We start from the raw sequence: 17,488 nt of genomic DNA, 5'->3' as shown, positions 1-17,488 counted from the left end.
CAATTGTATGCCATTTGTTGGGTTATGGGAATCAGCTGCACCCTACGGGACTTTACCAACTTGCCTTGCCACTGTCCCATCACACATCCATCCCAGGAGCTTGACCGACACCAGAATGAGGAGGCGTCAAGGAGGAGAAGGTGGTGTGAGTGGTCGAGATGCATACAGGGAAGGGGGCAAGAGTGCAGCAAGCTGGACAGGCCGAAAGAGCATGGGGAATGAGGGTTGAGGCGTAGGAAGACGTCGAGTGCATTTGAGTGACGAGTGCAAACGTATCACAATGTGGCCGGGCCACCTGCCCCACATTGTTGGGCTTTCCCAAGTGTGTGTCATAGTACCGTAGGAAGTAGTAGCGATTCAGGTAGAGGTGGAGCCTTTCAGAGGGCAAGGCCTACTAGCCCAAGAGTAGCATGCCCGGGGCAGACGAACACGCACCCCGTGCTAGTGGGAGGCGGGAAGTACACCAGAGCCAGCCAGAGCCTGCAGGGCATGCATTCCTGGTGCTAGAAATCAAGCTGGGGCATGGAGCCCAGCCCGTTGTCCGGTGGGGTTCACTGGTTCAGCAGTGATACCGGCGAAGGCAAGGCCAGGGGAGAGGAGCCGGACGGGGCAGTGGATTTTACACTCGTTGCTCTGATTCTGATTGCGTCGGGAGTTGAATTGACAGGCACCCAGCCTTGCCATTTCGCCCGCTTTATATCGCACTCACAGGCCATGCCGCAATCACACTGCAATCAGGTGCAACAATCGTCCTCGTTTACCTCTTCCTAGGTGTGTAACTCGGGGGTCCAGAGTGCAGTCAGTCCACACTGGACAGGTCATACCACGGGTTCCAACAGGAACAGGGAACAAGAAAGAATGACGGCACGCACACACGCACACGGTACACCATACACACGTCATAGGAGCCTGCGGAGCGTCCTCCGAGGCTCCAAACCTGCTGCGGTCAGTCTGGAAGACTTCTCGTCCCCAATGCGTCGTCACTCTTGTTCAAATCTACCTAAGATCAAGCTGCGTAGTCAGGGCTCTTCTCTATCTGCAGTCTGCTTTGTGCTGCCATCGCTAGCATTTCGGCAGAACTCAGGCCATACAAGGCATCGCGGGCGTCAACCATCATCCACTCAGTGGGTCAAACTATGTAACTGGTATGCCAATGCGCGCAATGCAGCTGCGGGCATCGAAAACTACCTCCCACACATCCTGCCCCACCGCCCCAAGCAAAGGCCGCGCGCGTCCACCACGCCTGCTAGCACGCAAGCGCCCATGCTGCGTCGCTCCCCGCGAGAGCTCCCATGCGCAACACCAATCCGCAGCATCAGCAGCTTGCATGCAGCGTGGCTCAAGCCGTCACAGCTAGGGCGCGATTACACCCAGACGCGGGGGTTGCGGCAGGCGTCGAGCAGCTCGGCCTCGGGCGAGCCGGCCTTGGGCTGGTGGTCGTACAGCCATGAGGCGGTCTGGGGCATGGACATGAGGATCGACTCAATGCGGCCGCCGGTCTTCAGGCCGAAGGTGGTGCCGCGGTCATAGACCAGGTTGAACTCCACGTAGCGGCCGCGGCGGATCTGCTGCCACTCCTTCTCCTCGGGGGTGTAGGGGTCGTTCATGTGCTTCTTGATGATGGGGCAGTATGCCTCCACCACGTTGTTCACGGCGTCGGTCGAGAACTTCAGGATGTCCTCGGGGTTGCTGCGTGGGGTGAAGGAAAGGGGCGAGGAGGGAAGGCGCAATTGTCAGCGAGCACGGAGGGAGGCGGGTGCTGCTAATGGTGCGGCGCGGTGTGGTCATACAGTGGACCTGCTCGGCCTGTAGGCCACTCGTCTACACATTGGGCATGTAAACGCTGTGACCTTGCACCTTGCCTTGTCTATCCGTTTGCAACCCCATCCAGCGCTTGTGCCGCCTCGCCCACCCGCATGCCCATCGGCACCAGCTTTTGTTGCGGCCGCCATCCATTCCCGACCAACAACCCTTCCTGCGTCGCCAGCCCCTCATCTCCTGCAGACAACTCACCGGTCGTTCAGGTCATCGAAGAAGATGCCGCCCAGGCCGCGGCGCTCGCCGCGGTGCTTGATGAGGAAGTACTCATCGCACCAGGTGCGGAACTTCTCGTAGTAAGCGGGATCGTGGCGGTCGCACACCTGGGGCGGGGCAAAGGAGGGAGAGGGATGCTAGCTCAACCACAAGCGCAAGAAATGCAAGCTGGACGCCGGTTCAAAGCTTTCCTGGCGTTCAGATTGATGCGTCGTAGCCTGAGATCCTGTTCAATGGCGGCCTATGGCGCTGCTGCCCTTATCCCGCGTGTTCACTCGCCAATTCACACACCAACTTAATTCCCACCCGCTGATTTCCATCCGCCAGCTTAGCTTTCGTCCATGCCCGCCCGCCCGCCCACCCGTCCATCAAAACCAGCCCACCCTAAAGCCACCACGCCCGAACCAAGGCCAACACCTCCGCCACGCCACTCACCGCCTTGTAGGTGCCGTGGAAGTGCTTCATGTCCTCGGGCACCACATAGCTGGGGGTGATGTCGGTGCCGCCGCCGAACCACCACTGGCCGGGGATGCCGTTCCACTCCTCAGTCTCGAAGTAGCGGTAGTTGAAGTGCATGGTGGGGCAGTGGGGGTTGCGGGGGTGCATCACCGACGAGATGCCGGCGGCGAAGAAGGGCACGCGGCCACCGTCACCCTTGTTCTTCAGCTTCTCGGCGTTGCCAGTGGCAGCGCTGTATGGACAAGAGGGAGAACATGGGGAGGAGCCGTCATGGGGACAGGTTCCGAACCAAGTGCCAGTGACAAATGGGCGCGTTGAGAACCATCGGTGCTAAGACTAGGTCAGGTTGGACTGGTCCAGCCAATGGCGTTGGGCTGAACAGACGGCGGACATAACTAACAATCTCAAGTACATGCTGCCGCGGAATCAGTGCCGTGGCTGGCGCTGGCTCATGCACATTGCCTGAGCACCTGGCTTGTACCCGCGCAGCACGGCTTTGATGACTCACCGGTAGGCCTCAGGGGGCATGGTGCCGTAGACCACGGACACGTTGACGCCGGCCTTCTCCCACACGTTGCCGTCCTGCAGCACGCGGCTGATGCCGCCACCGCCGCCGGGGCGGGTCCAGGCGTCCTGGTGGAACGGCTTGCCATCGATCTCGGAGATAGCATTGCAGATGGAGTCCTGGGCGTTGCGGATCACCTTCTCGAAGCGAGCGCGCATACTGTGGGTGGATGAAGAGGGGCGAAGCGAAGCGGGGTAAGTGCAACACCCGTCTGGGGTACAGGGGGTACGCTAGATCTAGGGCTTCTGGGTGCAGGGCAGCGCTAGCCTCGCGTGGCCTCAACTGCGCCTAGATCCAGCCGCTCAACATGCTCATGAGCCCTAACCATAAGCTGAGACAATTTGGCCCTAATAGATCTAGGCCAGCGAGCAAGCTCTACAGGACTGAAAGCGCAACTGATGCGTGAACCCGGCACCCGGCTGCAGCAAGTGGGTTGACCTGCAATGCATTTATGCGTAGCCAGCTCGCTCTATGGTAAAGCAGGCCCTGCCAGCCCGGCGAACTTACGAGTCCTCAGTGTCGATGCCCGGGCGGACCAGCGACTGGGGAGCCTGCTTCACATAGTTCTCCGCCTCGATAGCCTATAAGAAATAAAGCAGGTGGAATCAATATGGAGCAGGCCCAGTCAAGCCAAAGGCCGCCACGGAACCAACTCGCCCGGAGCAACACTCTAAAACATTGGGATGTGATGCTGATGCGACTTACCGTCGCGCGGACCTTGGTCACAGACACACGCTTGGAGGTCTGGGCCGAAGAGAAGGCGCGGCGCTGCTGGAGCGAGCGGGTTGAGGCTTGCAGTGCCATCGCGGAAGCTTTTGCCTAGATCCTGAGCTAGATCCTCGAGGCGAAGATGAAAGAAGGTTGCACTAGACCGCTAATAGGGCGGGCTAGGCTGGGTGAGGCTCAAGAGTGAAGAAGTTCGTGAAAGAAGCAAGACAACTCTGTCTGTGACTTGCTCTATGCAAGTGCAAAGGCAGAGGCATATATAGAGAAGGACGTCGTGCGCGCCGGGCTTGTACCTGCCGCGACCGATGCAGCGGCGGTGTATGTTTGGTACCCTCATTCCCAGTCCCGATCTCGATGCCCCAGATTGCAGTCCCTGGCGCCCGCACTGATTGTATGGGCTCATTACTGTAATCTGGTAGCGTTATAAGCAACAATGGGTACGCAGGACAGTAACATCGAGTCGAGTGAGCGGTTACACAGGAAGTCGACGACCATCATCGGTCGCCTCCCCAGAGTGTCGCAGTCTTTACGCGACCGTTGAATGTTTGCTAGGAACATTCTTGCCCATCTCATCTGAAGTATAAAGCAGCGGTGCATTATTGGCTGCAGTTTAGTTTCCGGGGGGCCGCGGTCAATTCGGCATGTGCTATCCTTGCAAGCATAGGGGATTCAAACTCCTGGAGGCAGAGATTCTCTGTCGCGTGTGATGTTGGGTATAATATATTGGCGTGTACGCAAATGCAGCGGTGGCTGATGGCCGAGAACACCCGGAGGTTGGGGTCGCAACGATTTGTTCCGGTGCAACGGAAACCGGACCTGCGCCCACTTCCACTGGCGCCGGGCGAGCCATTACACGACCGGGGGGCGAGAGCTGAAAGCTCCATTTTGCACGCAGATAGAGAATGGCAAGCAGGCCAGGCATAGTAGTAGCAAGGGCAACGCCTGCTGGGACCTGCCAGGGCTTGCTGTCACGCCCCAGCCATGTTTTGCTCCAGGGCTGCCACCGGGGGCTGAAGTCCCCCCCTCCCCACAAAGATGTCCGGGGTTCTCACGACGGCATGGTTGTACTAGTGACCGGTAGCAGCACGCACAGCAGGGGCACGAGCACACGCACGCAGCCAACCAATAGCACGCCCATGTGCACGCAGTGTTGCTGAAGGCGCTTTGGCGACGGCCCCTCACTAGGGCCAGAGGGCGGACGGTCGACTGCTCGTCAGCTGTCGATGGCGACTCCGGGAGCGAGGGTGGTCTCTCCCAGCTGGCTGGGCGCTCGGTGGGCTAAGCCGAGCGGGCCTTAATTGAGCTAGCTACAGCGGCTGTGTGTGAGCGGCTGGGAGCTCAGGCCCCGTGGTTGAGTTTGGTTGCGTGAACGCGCTCCGCAGCCCGGCCCCAGGTATTGAGTCTGAGGCAGCAGTCGGTTGATCACTCCGATGCTTTCACAAAGCTACGCACGATAGGTCGTGTGAGAGAGAGCAACACCGCGACACCGGGCCAGGGCCGGTGTTGCGGGACTAGGGAGCCACCGCCTCCTGCATGGGCGGCCCCCTGCCCGACACCCCACGCTCACCACCTAGCAGGGCAGGCCAACCGCCCGTCGACGAAACCTGGACCCCAAGCTCCCCTGAACACACACATGCAAAGCACAACGGCAAACAGACCACCAACGCAGCTCCTCCTCAGCTCAGCGCCCGCACGACCACCTGCCCAACGCCTGCAACACGAACCCACGAACCTTCGCCCCGCGCTGTGCAGGCGAAGGTGACGCCAGAGCCAGAGATACACCACCGCCACACGGCTACAACTAAACCACACACGCCGAACCTCTTGCCACACCTCTGGACCGCAATTCACACGACCCGCCCGCAGTCTCAACCGTTGTGTTACTTCCCACTCCTAAGTTCAAACGCTGTCAACCGTCCCATTACCCGTACCCGGGCAGTGGCTGCCGGTGAATGACACGGGCCGGCAACGGCGGACGACAGCCCGCCAAAGCCACGCGACACAACAGCACTCCAAAGGCTGTGCGGCCTGTGCGAAGTACCGCGAGTCGGTGCACACACACCCGTTATCTGCACATGCACACGCAGCCTGGCAGTCTTAGACCCACCAAGCAACAAGCCCCATGAAGGCACTGAGACACCAAGGCGAACAAAAGGTCTAAAACATATGTTGCCTCATTCGTCTGCAGGCCCGCCAACCCTGTGCCCGTGGCCTTGCCAGTGCCATCCAAAGGCGTGATCTCATAGGCAGACACGACTGCGTGTCACGCCACGCCTGCCGCAATCGAAGTTGAGTTCATTCATCGAAGTGTGTCCCACCCTGCAATATCCATTCAATACATCATGCGTGGCAGCTAACCAGTCTCAACATAATTTCCATCCATATGAAAGCCTGGGACGCACTTTCCACGGTACCCTCCAGTCGCGGATCAAAATATGGTAACATGAACCCGCCGCGCATGCAGATTGCGTACCTGGTCCAACAGAGGCGCCGTGACGGCGGCATGGATATCGCTCATGAGGGTGGGTTGGCGCATCGTCGCCTGCTTCACCAATTCGGGCAGCGCCAGCTCGAGCAGCACGTCGGCCAGCGTTACCAGCTTCATCGCGCCGCTACTGACGCCTTGTCATATTATGACCAAAGTGGTGAAGCAGGCGACGATGCGCCAACCCAACCTCATGAGCGATATCCACGCCGCCGTCACGGCGCCTCTTTGGACACGCGAATCAAAATAACATGAACCCTTGCTCTAGTAATTGGCCTACCCTCTGAAGATGGCTTCCCCCACGACGGCTTCCCCACACGTACACCTCTACCTCTATCTGCACAGGCATCATGAACACTATGACTGGCGCTGCTGCTGGTTATGCGACCTCGTTGGGTCGCTACATCAATAAACAACCTGCATGGGCCACCACTGCAGTGTACAGTTTGTCCCGGCGTTCGATAATACTCCACGCCTTCCCATCAGCAGTCAGCCACACCCACTTGCTCCTCAGTGTGCAGCACAACACCTGCATCACGTTCACATAACTTGCAGCAATGTTTCAACTACATGTTTAACTATGCCATCACCACCCTTCCTTTCCAATCTATGATACCTTATTCCACGCCCCAAACGGTTGCCAGATGTCAAGCCTGCTTTCTGCGTATGCGAAGGCAACGACCGCATAGGTGCAACGTGTGCGAGCGTCCGCATGCATGCAGCAATGTGCCATCTGGAACTCATGCTACTGCAACACAACGACCCCACCCTGGAGCGCAGCCGGTACTGAGGACGCGCTCCAGCGCGCTGGCCGCGCTGAGCACCAGTGTGGCACCCTTCAGGCCCTTCACCCCGTCAGCCGCTCCGCTCAGCGCCATCCCGCCCAGCTCCACCCGGGGCAAGTCCTCCCACCGGGCCAGCTGCTGCTTGGTCGCCCGCCCCACGTAGACGCACACGCCGTGGATGTACAGCTGGCGGGGGAGCTTCTGCAACGCGGGCGTGGTGGCAATGGTGGGGTCGGCGAAGCATGCCGCCAGCGCCTTGTCAAGGGTGTAGGCGGCCACCTTGCCAACACTCTGCAGCTGGGACGGCGCCTTCTCCCGCTCTGCAGATGATAAGAATTGCGATATAGCGCGCAAACGTTTACACGTGCAGGCGCACGCGCGCAGAAACAACAAGCCAAACAGGTAGGGACGAGCCCCGCAGCTCGCTTAGCAGCGTAAAAGCCGTAAAGAAGCGCTTATGACCATCCTGTGCCGCCACTTGCTTACCCGTGGGGTTGTACATGGTTTCCCCAAGGTTGAGCCGGAGCGCAGCGGCGACCTTGTCCACCTCGCAGCCGCCCGCCGCGCTCGCGTCCACCTGCAGCTCACCAGTGTAGCGCCCGTCCAGCACGGCGGCGGCGCAGCGCACGAAGAGGGGCCCCGTGAGCAGCTCCCGGCGGGACTCGAGGCTGCCGTTCACGTAATTGAGCAGCACAAATACCTCTGGCGCCGGGCCGTCCTGCCGCTGCTGCAGCGCGACCAGCATGTCGCGTACTCGCTTTGCAGCAGCCTTGTCCTGGCCCAGCCCGCCGCACCCAGCCCGCAGCTCCTTCACGACTGCAGCGTCCTGCGGATCAAGCGCGGGGGTCAGAGTGGGGCTGGCAGGGGGGAGTGTGTGTGTGTGTTAAAGAGCACAAGGAAAACGTTGCGCAAAGACAGTGTATGCGATGCAGCAAAGCGACGGTTTACAGATGTTACCTGAAGTTACCTCGCATACCTGCTGCGGTGAGCCGCCGGTGTGTGTGTGTGTATGTTTGTGTGTGTGTGAAAAACAACAAAACGAAGCCCGCCCCGACGGCGTGTGTGTGTGTGTGTGTGTGTGTGTGTGTGCGTGTGTGTGTGTGTGTGTGTGTTAAAAAACGAAACGAAAGCCCGCCCAATGACGCGACGGAGTTACTTACCGATACCCACCATTTTACCGAGCGTCGCGTGACTGTCGTGACCCAGGTAGTCATACTTACCCGCGATAAGCCTGGAACCCCACGGGCGACCATTCGGCCTGACCCCGCGTTGCACCTGTATGCGTCCATGCTCCGCACCCTGGGCGCGCTAAACAACGTTTACCCAGCACGCCTAATTCCCAGAGTCCCGCCCGCTGGTCGTAGTCGAGCTCACCTATAGGCAAAGGTGGAAGCATGTGTGTGTGTGTGTGACAATGGTTTACAGTTGTTTATCAGATCACGTGATCGTGTATCCGGACAACCCGTAGTTGCTAGTGCCAGGGGCACATTAGCACCTTGTCTGTCGCGCATTGGTCTGGCAGTGCATGTCTCCCAAGCCTACGCGTGTGTGTGTGACTACGGTTTCCACAGTTATTCTGCCAGATCACGTGAATCGTGTATCATGTGTGTGTGTGTGTGTGTGTGTGTGTGTGTGTGTGTGTGTGTGTGTGTGTGTGTGTGTGTGTGTGTGTGTGTAACAACGGTTTACAGTTGTTTATCAGATCACGTGATCGTGTATCCGGACAACCCGTAGTTGCTAGTGCCAGGGGCGCATTAGCAACTTGTTTGTCGCGCATTGGTCTGGCAGTACATGTCTCCCAAGCCTACGCGTAGCGTTAGACGTCAGTTTGGCCACAGGAGCCGCACCTCCATCTATTGTGGTTAGACACTGATTTGGCCCTAAGAGCCGCACCTCTGTCTATATTGTGAGACGTCGGTTTGGCCCTAGAAGCCGCACCTCCTTCTATATCAACACTGCTGCGAGCCGGCAGCTGGCCACTATGCATTGTTTGTTCGCCTAGCAAAAAGTCATGTACCGTCCAAGTCCGGCACGTGGCCGCAGCAACCGCAAAACAAGCACCCCGCCGGCACTAGCTACCTTCCCTTCCCCACAGGGCAGAATATGCCTAAGGGCAGCCACAAAGTGAGAGAGAGAGGATCAATAACCAAAACCGTCTGTGTCCTAGCCCTGCATTCACAACAAGCCTAACTTCCGCTGGACTTAAACACACACACAATGCGCGCCCCTCTCAGTTATCCGCCATGTGCATTACTGCACGGGGTGTACGCAGCGCCGGTCCCCCTCCTCAGTCACGATGTCCGTGCCCCGCCAGTACGGCTGCAGACCCCGTTCCACCAGGCTGTCGAACTGGGCTTGCCGCGCGCGCCTAGCTGCCCGCCCCTCCGGCGTCAGGAAGGGGGCCACCGTCACGCCTGCGGTGTGTTTAATCTGCGCCGCAGCCCTGATGAAGGCCGCCCGCTGATCCCTGGTCACCACTACCTCCACATTCCAAACGCGACCCGCGTTGCTAGCCCGCCACCGACGTTCATACATGCCCATCGAGCCCTCTCCCAGGCCCAGAGCAGAGAAGTCGCCGCGCGCCATCGCCTCCGCCTGCTCGCTGCTTGCGCCACGAAGCAGTATTTTGTTGGCCGCCATCGCCCGTGGCGGCGGCGGCAGGTGTGTGCACGCTTGCGGCTGCGGCGGGTTCGGCCTCGCGGCCTCTCCTGCCGCAGGCGCAGCGTGTGGGGCAGCGGCGGCTTTGGGCCCGCCCGGCGGGGGCGCCGGGCGGCTTGCAGCCGCCGCTGCGGACGATGCGGCACTGGGGGCCAGGCCCTTCCCTCCGCCAGTCTCCACCTCCAGCACGGCCGCTGTCGCGACCGCGAATGCGTTCAGCTGCTGTGTCAGTTGCTGCACGGTGCCCGAAAGCTGATCCAGCAGCAAGCTGTGTTTGCGTGCCGCGCGGGCGCGGGCCGTGTGCTCGGCTCGCAGGCCGCGCACCTGGCGCTGCACGAGGGCAATCGCATTGTCCAGCTTGTCCTCGTCCAAGCCGTGCTGGTTGAGTTCGACGTCGGCGCCGATGAACAGGCTGTCCAGTAGCGCCTCCATTCCCGACATCCACATAAGCATGTGGCCCAGCCCTTCAGGCCCTCCAGACTTGAGGCGGAGCTCGCGGAGCTTTCTGAGGAATGAAGAAAATAGGTCAAAGCCCTCCTGGTTAAAGAGGGGGTTGCACTCTCTCCATTCCGCCTCGTTGATCGCGCACTCAGGCGAGCTGGGCGAGAGAGACCAGGTTGCGAAGGAGTTAGGCACGGGATAGCTAGGAGTCTCCGAGGCAGGAGATGCAAAGCCTGGCTGCTCGCCGGGCCCGCGCGACGGCGATGCCGACTCGCGAGCACTGTCCTGCTTCCCTGTAATGCCACTACCTTCTGGCATCCTCCTGATCAGTAAAAACTAATTCGGAAGAGTGTGTGTGTGTGTTGCGTGTGTGTAACAACGGTTTACAGTTGTTTATCAGATCACGTGATCGTGTATCCGGACAACCTGTAGTTGCTAGTGCCAGGGGCGCATTAGCAACTTGTTTGTCGCGCATTGGTCTGGTAGCACATGTCTCCCAACCCTACGCGTAGCGTTAGACGTCAGTTTGGCCACAGGAGCCGCACCTCCATCTATTGTGGTTAGACACTGATTTGGCCCTAAGAGCCGCACCTGTGTGTGTGTGTGATGCGTGTGTGTGATGCGTGTGTGTGATGCGTGTGTGATGCGTATGTGTGTGTGTGTGTGTGTTAAAAAACGAAACGAAAGCCCGCCCAATGACGCGACGGAGTTGTGTGTGTGTGTGTGTGTGTGTGTGTGTGTGTGTGTGTGTGTGCGCGCGTGCGTGCGTGCGTGCGTGCGTGCGTGCGTGCGTGCGTGCGTGCGTGCGTGCGTGCGTGCGTGCGTGTGTGTGCGTGTGTGTGTGTGTGTGTGTGTGTGTGTGTGTGTGTGTGTGTGTGTGTGTGTGTGTGTGTGTGTGTGTGTGTGTGTGCGTGCTGACGAGGCGCACCTGCTCTCGACCCTTGCGCGCGAGCATCAGCTCCACGGCGGTCAGGAAGCCCAGGTCCTGTATGTGTCAAAGCAGGTTATGTCAGATCAGTCTGCCATTGCCCTCGTGTCGCGCTAGGGAGCTTAAAGGGAAGGAGCCCTGGTGACAGGTAGATGTGCCGAAACCCAGCTGTGGCCCCCGCCGCGCATGCAGGTTGCGTACCTTGTCCAACAGAGGCGCCGTGACGGCGGCATGGATGTCATTCATGAGGGTGGGTTGGCGCATCGTCGCCTGCTTCACCACTTTGGGCAGCGCCAGCTCAAGCACGTCGGCCAGCGTTACCAGCTTCATCCCGCCGCTATTGAGCCCTTGTCGCTCGTACTGAGACACTGCCGCTGCGTCGGACAGGAATCCAAAGGCCTCCATGACGCTGGCGTGGTTTGCGTCCAGTTTCCGCTCCAGCGCGTCCTTCACCGTTTTCAGCTCGCGCATAATCCTGCATCAAAAGATTTTGTATCATCACAAAATACCCTTCAGCGCGCTTTAAGCAAGGAAGCTTACATCTTAAAATTGTCGCCTTCCTGCCTCCTCCGTGCCAGACGCTGGCGCCGGATCGGGCTCGGGCCCTTCAGCTGCTTCTGCGCGGCGTCATCTGCCGAGCTTGCCACGCAAACTCGCGTGCGTGGGCAAGAGGTTCGAGACCGCAGACTTGTCAAAAGACCAGACTGCATGAGGTTGCAAGCGCTAAAATGGTGGTAAGATTAATGAGTAAGAGAGTTAGCGGCAATAGAATCAATTTGGCTAACGCAGCAGCCCGGCGTGACGGCTAGTCCCCGGCACGAATGGCCCCATGGCGATTCCCACCCACGTTGTTCAGGCGTTCAAGTTGAGCTTCAGGCTAGGTCCTTGATCCCATAATGGCGAGTGCAAATAACACGTTGCGCACGCATCGCCCACGTGTGTCCATGAAAGGGCGCCGGCGCAGCGGCCAACGCCGCGTTCCAGCGGGCGGACGTGGCGCTGGGCACCGCGCTGGCGGCGGCGGTGCTGGTGGTCATCTGCTTCATTATGATTGCGGTGTTGTGTCCATGGAGAGATTGGTCTGGTCATGGTGGACAAGGTCCAGATCCTGGTGCAGTTCGACGACCGCTACAGCTACGCCCAGGCGCTGCCGCTGCCGCTGCTGTCCGGCGACGGAGGCGCGCCGCCCAGCCGTGGCGGCGGAGGTGGTGGCGGCGCGCCTGTCGCTCGCCGGCGCCTGCGGTGTGCCCATGGGCTCAACGCTCGGCGGCTGAGGCTGGGTGAATAGCAGCAACAGCAGGCCTCCCGCATGGAGCCGTCGCGACCTCGCTCCATCAACACACCCGGCGGCGGCGGCGGCGGTGGCGGTCCCTCTCCAAGGACCCGTCCTGCTGGGGCAACAGCGGCGCCCTGCCGCGCCCCATCGACCTCTCTCGCGCGCCCGCCACCGCCACCGTCGTGAGCGGCGGCGCCCCCTCCCGTTACCACCTTCGGCGGCGTCGCCGCCGCCGCTGTGCCGCCGGTGACCACAGAACACCACCGCCGCTACCCCTCCAAGCAACGCCGCCGTTAGCCTGGCCAGTGCCAACAGCGTAAACAGCGCTGTCCGTATTGGTGGTGGTGGCGGCGCACGGCCGCCTGCCTCCGGCCGAGGACTGGCAGGCGGTGGCCAACGCGGCGGCGGAGGCGGCGCTGGCGCGCGGTGCTGTGTTCAGCCCCACCGCCACCTTCCCTCGCGGCTTTGCGGGCTAAGCATTTGTTGTTTGTGCGGGACGCCGGCGTGCCGGCCGCCGGTGAGTCCCCGGTGAGTCCCCGGTGAGTCCCCGGTGAGTCCCCGAGCCACTGCACCATGGCATATGCCCTGGCCCGGCTGTGGGCGCTGAAATGGGAGAACAGTCAACAAGAGGCTTTGTGGCGAGTGGCGGCCTTGTGCTGAAGTATGACCAGGGGAGGGGGGTGTGCAACTCGGCCTGGATCCAGGTTCGCGCTGCATGGGACCCGGCCAAAAGGTGTTCGGACCCCACCCAAGGAGCTCCCGGCCATTCATTCGTGTATGTAAGACAACTGTGTAGTCATTAGAACTGATAGCGGGCCAGAAACCAGCCCATAGAGCGGGCCGGTCATGGACAAATTGCGCGCACTGGAAACACCACGAGCGAAATTCCGGCTGCTTGCAATCACCCCAAAAGCTCTTCCGCTAACTATGAAACTGATGAGACCTCCAGAAAGCGACGGGCGCAGCTCCTAGGTTGCGAGACCAGCGACTGGGCAGACCCTTCAGAGACATGGCCGTTTTGGAGCCCTTTCCGAGGCCCGCCGAAGCCAGCGGCCCCTGCCGTCCGCTCTAGACATATGTACAGATGCCATATTCAGGGGTTTGGTCCGTGTCTATTGGTGTTAACAGGGGTGCGCGGGTCTGCGCGCCGGAAGACAGCCCTGGAGGAGCGCCTGGGAACGCTGGGAGGAGAGGGAACCTGGACCGGGATCCCCCAGCACCTCACCGGACGTAAAACGCATACATGCTACTTATATTACGTGTCATGCCTCCCCTGTGCCCCTTTAGATGACAATGTCTGGTATGCATCTCCGGCCTTCCCAGGTCCCAAGCCAGGTCCCTGCGCCCCGCTGCTCCTAACGAACGTGCAAGTTGCAAATGTCTTACGCTGCCCTGCGTGCTTCCTTTAGCTGACTGTTCCAACTGAGGGAGGTAGTGAGAACTACCGGGATGGGCGTTGAAGGCCCGTGCGTGCCACTGTGCCGCGCAACACGGCCAACGCACTCAGCCTAGGCGACTACAACCAGGAGAGGCCCCTCCCCCGGCTACAACGAAGTGCACTTGCAGTTCTTGAGTTATCAGGACTCAATAGTGGAACTTGCGTCCCGGTTTGTGTCAGATACACGAACCCAGGGTCACTCACGTGCCCTGCCGACGCAATCCCAAAGTGTCCCCTCGTTGTTGCCAATCAGCCAGACCATGGCTGGCAGAGGAGTAAAACATGATGTACTTCCACGTACCTCAGGCGTGCGGGCGGCTGCCGCTTGCGTGCGCCATGCCACTGGCCGCTGCACGGGAGGCGGCACGTCCGAGGCAGGCAGCCCATGTGCGCCCGCGCGTGGGGGCAGTTGTCTCCACCGGCAGTTGCCGCCATCATGACTGCTGCCGCCGCCGCCGTCAACAGCAGCCATGGTCATCGAGGCAGACCAACGGAGAACTGCGCGGGGCAGGATGCGGGTCAGGGGACGGCCTGATGCGGGTGGGCGGGCGGACAGCCCAGCCCAACAGGTTTTCGCACGTAAACAGGGGAGACCACCCGCCCGAAGCCCCCAGGCCATGTAATAACATCCTGAACCGCAACCGTGGCCTAACCACAGCCATGCCCACATGCCAGGGACAGCCCGGTGTAGCCCAGTACCGGGCCAACCGTGCACCCAAAGTCCCCGGACATCTGGTGTGAACACTATGCCGAACCTTTTTGCAGTCTGAAAAGCGCTATGGGCTCCCATATACATGTTCTCCATTCTGACACCTAAGCACATGATATCGAGGAACGCGCGATGCCCGCCATGCAAAATTGCGCCTGCATTCTGGTGGGGAAGAATGCCTCCCTCTAAGGACCCCGGCATGCGCGCTATGGCCAAAGTACCGCCAACACATATCGAAATCGTGCAGGCGCGGTGATATGGCTGCGACGATTTGGGCCCCTGTGAACTGAACCATCGCATTTCGCCGGACATCGCGTGTGGCCTAATACTCCAAGTAAACATGGTCGGGATTCGCGCTTCTGGTTCCTCATACAGTTGGCTCCATTCTGACACCTAACCTCGGGAAAGGAGCGATAGCCGACGCCACCCAAGCTTGTGCCGCGCTGGGGGCCTTTCCATGCGGTCCTGGAAACGGCCCAACCAGCACCCTCCTGGCCTCCTAAGGCCGCACCCACCCCCGCTGGGACATGGTATTGGGATGCAGATGCCTAGGTCGGCTCAAGCAGCTCCTTAGGAGGCTCAGCGAGCCCGCAAAGGGTCCATTTCCCCGTTCTCCCCTGGTCTCACCGTCGCTCGCAGGGCGCCCAGGACCTCCAGGACACGCCAGATCCCCGCGAAACGAGCGTTCCAGTTCATTTCAGTGTTTCACGCCATAGGATATGTCAAGTCATGAAATCGCTCAGGAATGGCTCTAAACCCTCGAAATGTTGGAGGGGGTCCTGCGGCCCTTCGCTATCAGTTCTAATGACTATACAGTTGTCTTACATACACAAATGAATGGCCGGGAGCTCCTTGGGAGGGGTCCGAACACCTTTTGGCCGGGTCCCATGCAGCGCGACCCTGGATCCAGGCCGAGTTGCACACCCCCCTCCCCTGAGTATGACTGGTCCGGCGCCTGACGGGTTTTAGGGTTTTCGGTGGGTGGGAAAAAACAAAAGCAATCCAGCAATCCTATTTTCGAGCCGCACGCGCAGGGCCTGTCGCTGCTGCGCTGGATCCTCCTGAAGTGCCATAATCAGCCGTTGCGCCAGGCACCAGCACCGTGACGCACCTGATACGCCAGCCCAGCCCGAATCCCAGATAAGTCAGCCCACACCCCGAATCCAAGCGTCGTTGCGGTTGTGATGGACCAGCTGCTGGCTATTACGGACTGCGAAGGAAGGTACTTTTTGTTGTTGGTTACAAGGTGGTGTGCAACTGGGCACAAAAGGCGCCTTATAGTCGGGGTTGGTGGAGTACGGTGGAGTCAAGTTGGGCCCTGATAGCATGTGATGGCTCGGCGTCTTCGGGTGCTGGGACTGTCCCCTCTGTAACATCCGCTTTCTTATATGTTGAACTCAAAAGCGGTAAGCTTCAATGGCCATAGCCGACTCAGCATGGTCTGCACATTGCGTGCAGCCTGCTGCACAAGTCCGTCACAACATTGCTATCCAGCGCCTCTCGTGCAAACTGGGCATGCACTCCCACATTTGATCACGGAGCCCCGGCCAGTCTAACCAATCGTCAACCCTCTCTCGAGCTTTTGGCAGCAGCAGGAGACACGAGTTAAACCCTACACCGTGAAGTGAGTGATGCCCGGGGCGGTCTTGAAGGCCTGCTGCTTCTGGTTGGTCATCCAAATGGACTCGACTCCGCTGACGCGGAGCACATAGCTGTTGATCCATGTAATGAGAAACTCATTGTTGTACGGAGCGACGTTGGCGCCAACTGCGTCACTGAGGCTGACAGAGGGTGGCATGGGCTGCTGGTTGCCCTGCACGTCTGTCACGTACACCTTGGCAACATCGTTGTTGATGGCCTCAACTCGCATGTGCATAGGGATGCCATTCACTGTGATGCGGAAGCCATTGACTGTATCATTTGTGTAAGAGAAGGAGCCCTTGACGGACATAACTGTCCTGCGCATGATGGAAATGTTTCGAGAGTTATTTTATTAGGAGGGGAAACGTTTGGCATGAAGAACACACTGTGGTGTGCCCCGATGACCATTCTGGGGCCTATGAAGCCGAGTATGCCCGCCCCATGCCAGTCCCCGCAAGGGACGCAAGCCGATCATGGGAAGCGCTGGAGCGCCTGGCGTGCCCCCAGGGACTCGGACAGTGCCCCCGCCCCCCCCCCCACCCCCACCCCCACCCGAAAGGGACGCACACAGATCCTGTGAAGCGCTGGCGCGCTTGGCGTGCCCCCCCCCCCCAAGGACCGGAGAGGCCCCCAGCCTATGCAAAGGACGCAAGCAGATCCTGGGTCTCCCTGGGGCGCCCCCAGAGCCTAGGAGAGGACGCCTGCAGGACGCGTACAGGACCCCCAAGCTGAGGGGGTCACGCGGCGGTCCAGTTTCGGTCGAGAGCCACCCCCCGGACGCAAAAAACAGCGCGTTTTTGCCCAGCAGCCCCTGCCCTCACCTTGCGGATGTCTCCGCGATAGCAGCGACAGCCCACAGCGCCGCGGAGGCCGACTTCCTCAGTGGTCGCAGCGAGATTTAGGCCCCACACAGCCCCCGTTCAGGCCGCTGGCACCGAACCTGTGTAGATAGGGACACACCAACCTAAATTTCCGCTTGCTATCGACGCTGTATGCACGTAACATTCTTACACATGATGAGTCGCGTGGAGCGGTGGGACTGCATGTATAAGGGTTTGTATGTAACAAGTAAATATAATGCCAACTTTCTTGGACGGTGCCGCGTGTATGGGCACGCTGTTGGCCGAAATGGGACTCCCAATCGCGACCGCCGACTTTGTCACCTCTCTCTATTCCCGGCCCTTGGCAGGGCCGCCCGCCGTGGGAGATTACATTTCATCCCACGGGTGGAATAGAAGCGGGAGATTACGAACCAGACCTAGGTCTGAGCTCAGACCTCGACCAGTCACGCTCGGTTTTCTACCGCTCCCGCGCCCCAATAAGCCTGTAATAAACCAGCAACC

The 17,488-nt window shown here is 59.9% G+C and overlaps 5 protein-coding genes across 6 annotated transcripts; 1 reads left to right on the top strand and 4 right to left on the bottom strand.

Moving 5' to 3' along the window:
* Nucleotides 1-607: 607 nt before the first annotated feature.
* Nucleotides 608-4,549, bottom strand: CHLRE_02g085450v5 (uncharacterized protein). Its single transcript, XM_001701677.2, has 6 exons — nucleotides 3,764-4,549; nucleotides 3,566-3,639; nucleotides 3,002-3,217; nucleotides 2,470-2,725; nucleotides 2,014-2,141; nucleotides 608-1,689 (listed from the first exon to the last, which is right to left on the bottom strand). Exons 1-6 carry the CDS (start codon nucleotides 3,860-3,862, stop codon nucleotides 1,365-1,367), a joined length of 1,098 nt encoding a protein of 365 aa, XP_001701729.1. The 5' UTR covers nucleotides 3,863-4,549; the 3' UTR covers nucleotides 608-1,364.
* A 659-nt stretch (nucleotides 4,550-5,208) lies between these two features.
* Nucleotides 5,209-8,429, bottom strand: CHLRE_02g085400v5 (uncharacterized protein). Its single transcript, XM_043059321.1, has 3 exons — nucleotides 8,225-8,429; nucleotides 7,541-7,880; nucleotides 5,209-7,374 (listed from the first exon to the last, which is right to left on the bottom strand). The coding sequence occupies exons 1-3, from the start codon at nucleotides 8,225-8,227 to the stop codon at nucleotides 7,010-7,012; spliced, it is 708 nt and encodes a 235-aa protein (XP_042926955.1). The 5' UTR covers nucleotides 8,228-8,429; the 3' UTR covers nucleotides 5,209-7,009.
* Nucleotides 8,430-8,727: 298 nt separating this feature from the next.
* CHLRE_02g085350v5 (uncharacterized protein) lies at nucleotides 8,728-11,839 on the bottom strand. 2 transcript variants are annotated; one of them, XM_043059320.1, is made up of 5 exons: nucleotides 11,622-11,839; nucleotides 11,283-11,556; nucleotides 11,082-11,138; nucleotides 10,210-10,217; nucleotides 8,728-10,124 (listed from the first exon to the last, which is right to left on the bottom strand). In XM_043059320.1, the coding sequence occupies exons 2-5, from the start codon at nucleotides 11,550-11,552 to the stop codon at nucleotides 9,305-9,307; spliced, it is 1,155 nt and encodes a 384-aa protein (XP_042926954.1). In that variant the 5' UTR covers nucleotides 11,553-11,556; nucleotides 11,622-11,839; the 3' UTR covers nucleotides 8,728-9,304. The 2 variants fall into 2 exon arrangements, with proteins under 2 accessions (XP_042926954.1, XP_001701727.2); XM_001701675.2 differs by having other exon boundaries at nucleotides 8,728-10,217.
* A 140-nt stretch (nucleotides 11,840-11,979) lies between these two features.
* Nucleotides 11,980-13,152, top strand: CHLRE_02g085326v5 (uncharacterized protein). Its single transcript, XM_043059319.1, has 2 exons — nucleotides 11,980-12,259; nucleotides 12,682-13,152. The coding sequence occupies exons 1-2, from the start codon at nucleotides 12,169-12,171 to the stop codon at nucleotides 12,831-12,833; spliced, it is 243 nt and encodes an 80-aa protein (XP_042926953.1). The 5' UTR covers nucleotides 11,980-12,168; the 3' UTR covers nucleotides 12,834-13,152.
* A 2,579-nt stretch (nucleotides 13,153-15,731) lies between these two features.
* On the bottom strand, nucleotides 15,732-17,359 carry CHLRE_02g085300v5 (uncharacterized protein). Its single transcript, XM_043059318.1, has 3 exons — nucleotides 17,157-17,359; nucleotides 16,967-17,085; nucleotides 15,732-16,462 (listed from the first exon to the last, which is right to left on the bottom strand). The coding sequence occupies exon 3, from the start codon at nucleotides 16,453-16,455 to the stop codon at nucleotides 16,117-16,119; it is 339 nt and encodes a 112-aa protein (XP_042926952.1). The 5' UTR covers nucleotides 16,456-16,462; nucleotides 16,967-17,085; nucleotides 17,157-17,359; the 3' UTR covers nucleotides 15,732-16,116.
* Nucleotides 17,360-17,488: the final 129 nt, after the last annotated feature.

This window comes from Chlamydomonas reinhardtii, chromosome 2 (genome assembly GCF_000002595.2).
Source record: "Chlamydomonas reinhardtii strain CC-503 cw92 mt+ chromosome 2, whole genome shotgun sequence".
Classification (NCBI taxonomy): Eukaryota; Viridiplantae; Chlorophyta; class Chlorophyceae; order Chlamydomonadales; family Chlamydomonadaceae; genus Chlamydomonas; species Chlamydomonas reinhardtii.
Note: the sequence above shows the minus strand (reverse complement) of the source record. Positions and strands in the feature narration are given on the sequence as shown.

Bases quoted from the DNA above. Each gene is read 5' to 3' on its own strand.
- CHLRE_02g085450v5 (XM_001701677.2), bottom strand. From the start codon at position 3,862: ATGGCACTGCAAGCCTCAACCCGCTCGCTCCAGCAGCGCCGCGCCTTC. The intron at 2,142-2,469 runs GTGAGTGGCGTG...GCCCCGCCCCAG, and splicing joins TCCACGGCACCTACAAGGCG to GTGTGCGACCGCCACGATCC. The intron at 1,690-2,013 runs GTGAGTTGTCTG...CACCCCACGCAG, and splicing joins TTCGATGACCTGAACGACCG to CAACCCCGAGGACATCCTGA.
- CHLRE_02g085400v5 (XM_043059321.1), bottom strand. The intron at 7,375-7,540 runs GTAAGCAAGTGG...TATCATCTGCAG, and splicing joins AACCATGTACAACCCCACGG to AGCGGGAGAAGGCGCCGTCC.
- CHLRE_02g085350v5 (XM_043059320.1), bottom strand. From the start codon at position 11,552: ATGCGCGAGCTGAAAACGGTGAAGGACGCGCTGGAGCGGAAACTGGAC. The intron at 11,139-11,282 runs GTACGCAACCTG...TGACACATACAG, and splicing joins CGGCGCCTCTGTTGGACAAG to GACCTGGGCTTCCTGACCGC.
- CHLRE_02g085326v5 (XM_043059319.1), top strand. From the start codon at position 12,169: ATGGTGGACAAGGTCCAGATCCTGGTGCAGTTCGACGACCGCTACAGC. The intron at 12,260-12,681 runs GCGCGCCGCCCA...CAGCGTAAACAG, and splicing joins GCTGCTGTCCGGCGACGGAG to CGCTGTCCGTATTGGTGGTG.
- CHLRE_02g085300v5 (XM_043059318.1), bottom strand. From the start codon at position 16,455: ATGTCCGTCAAGGGCTCCTTCTCTTACACAAATGATACAGTCAATGGC.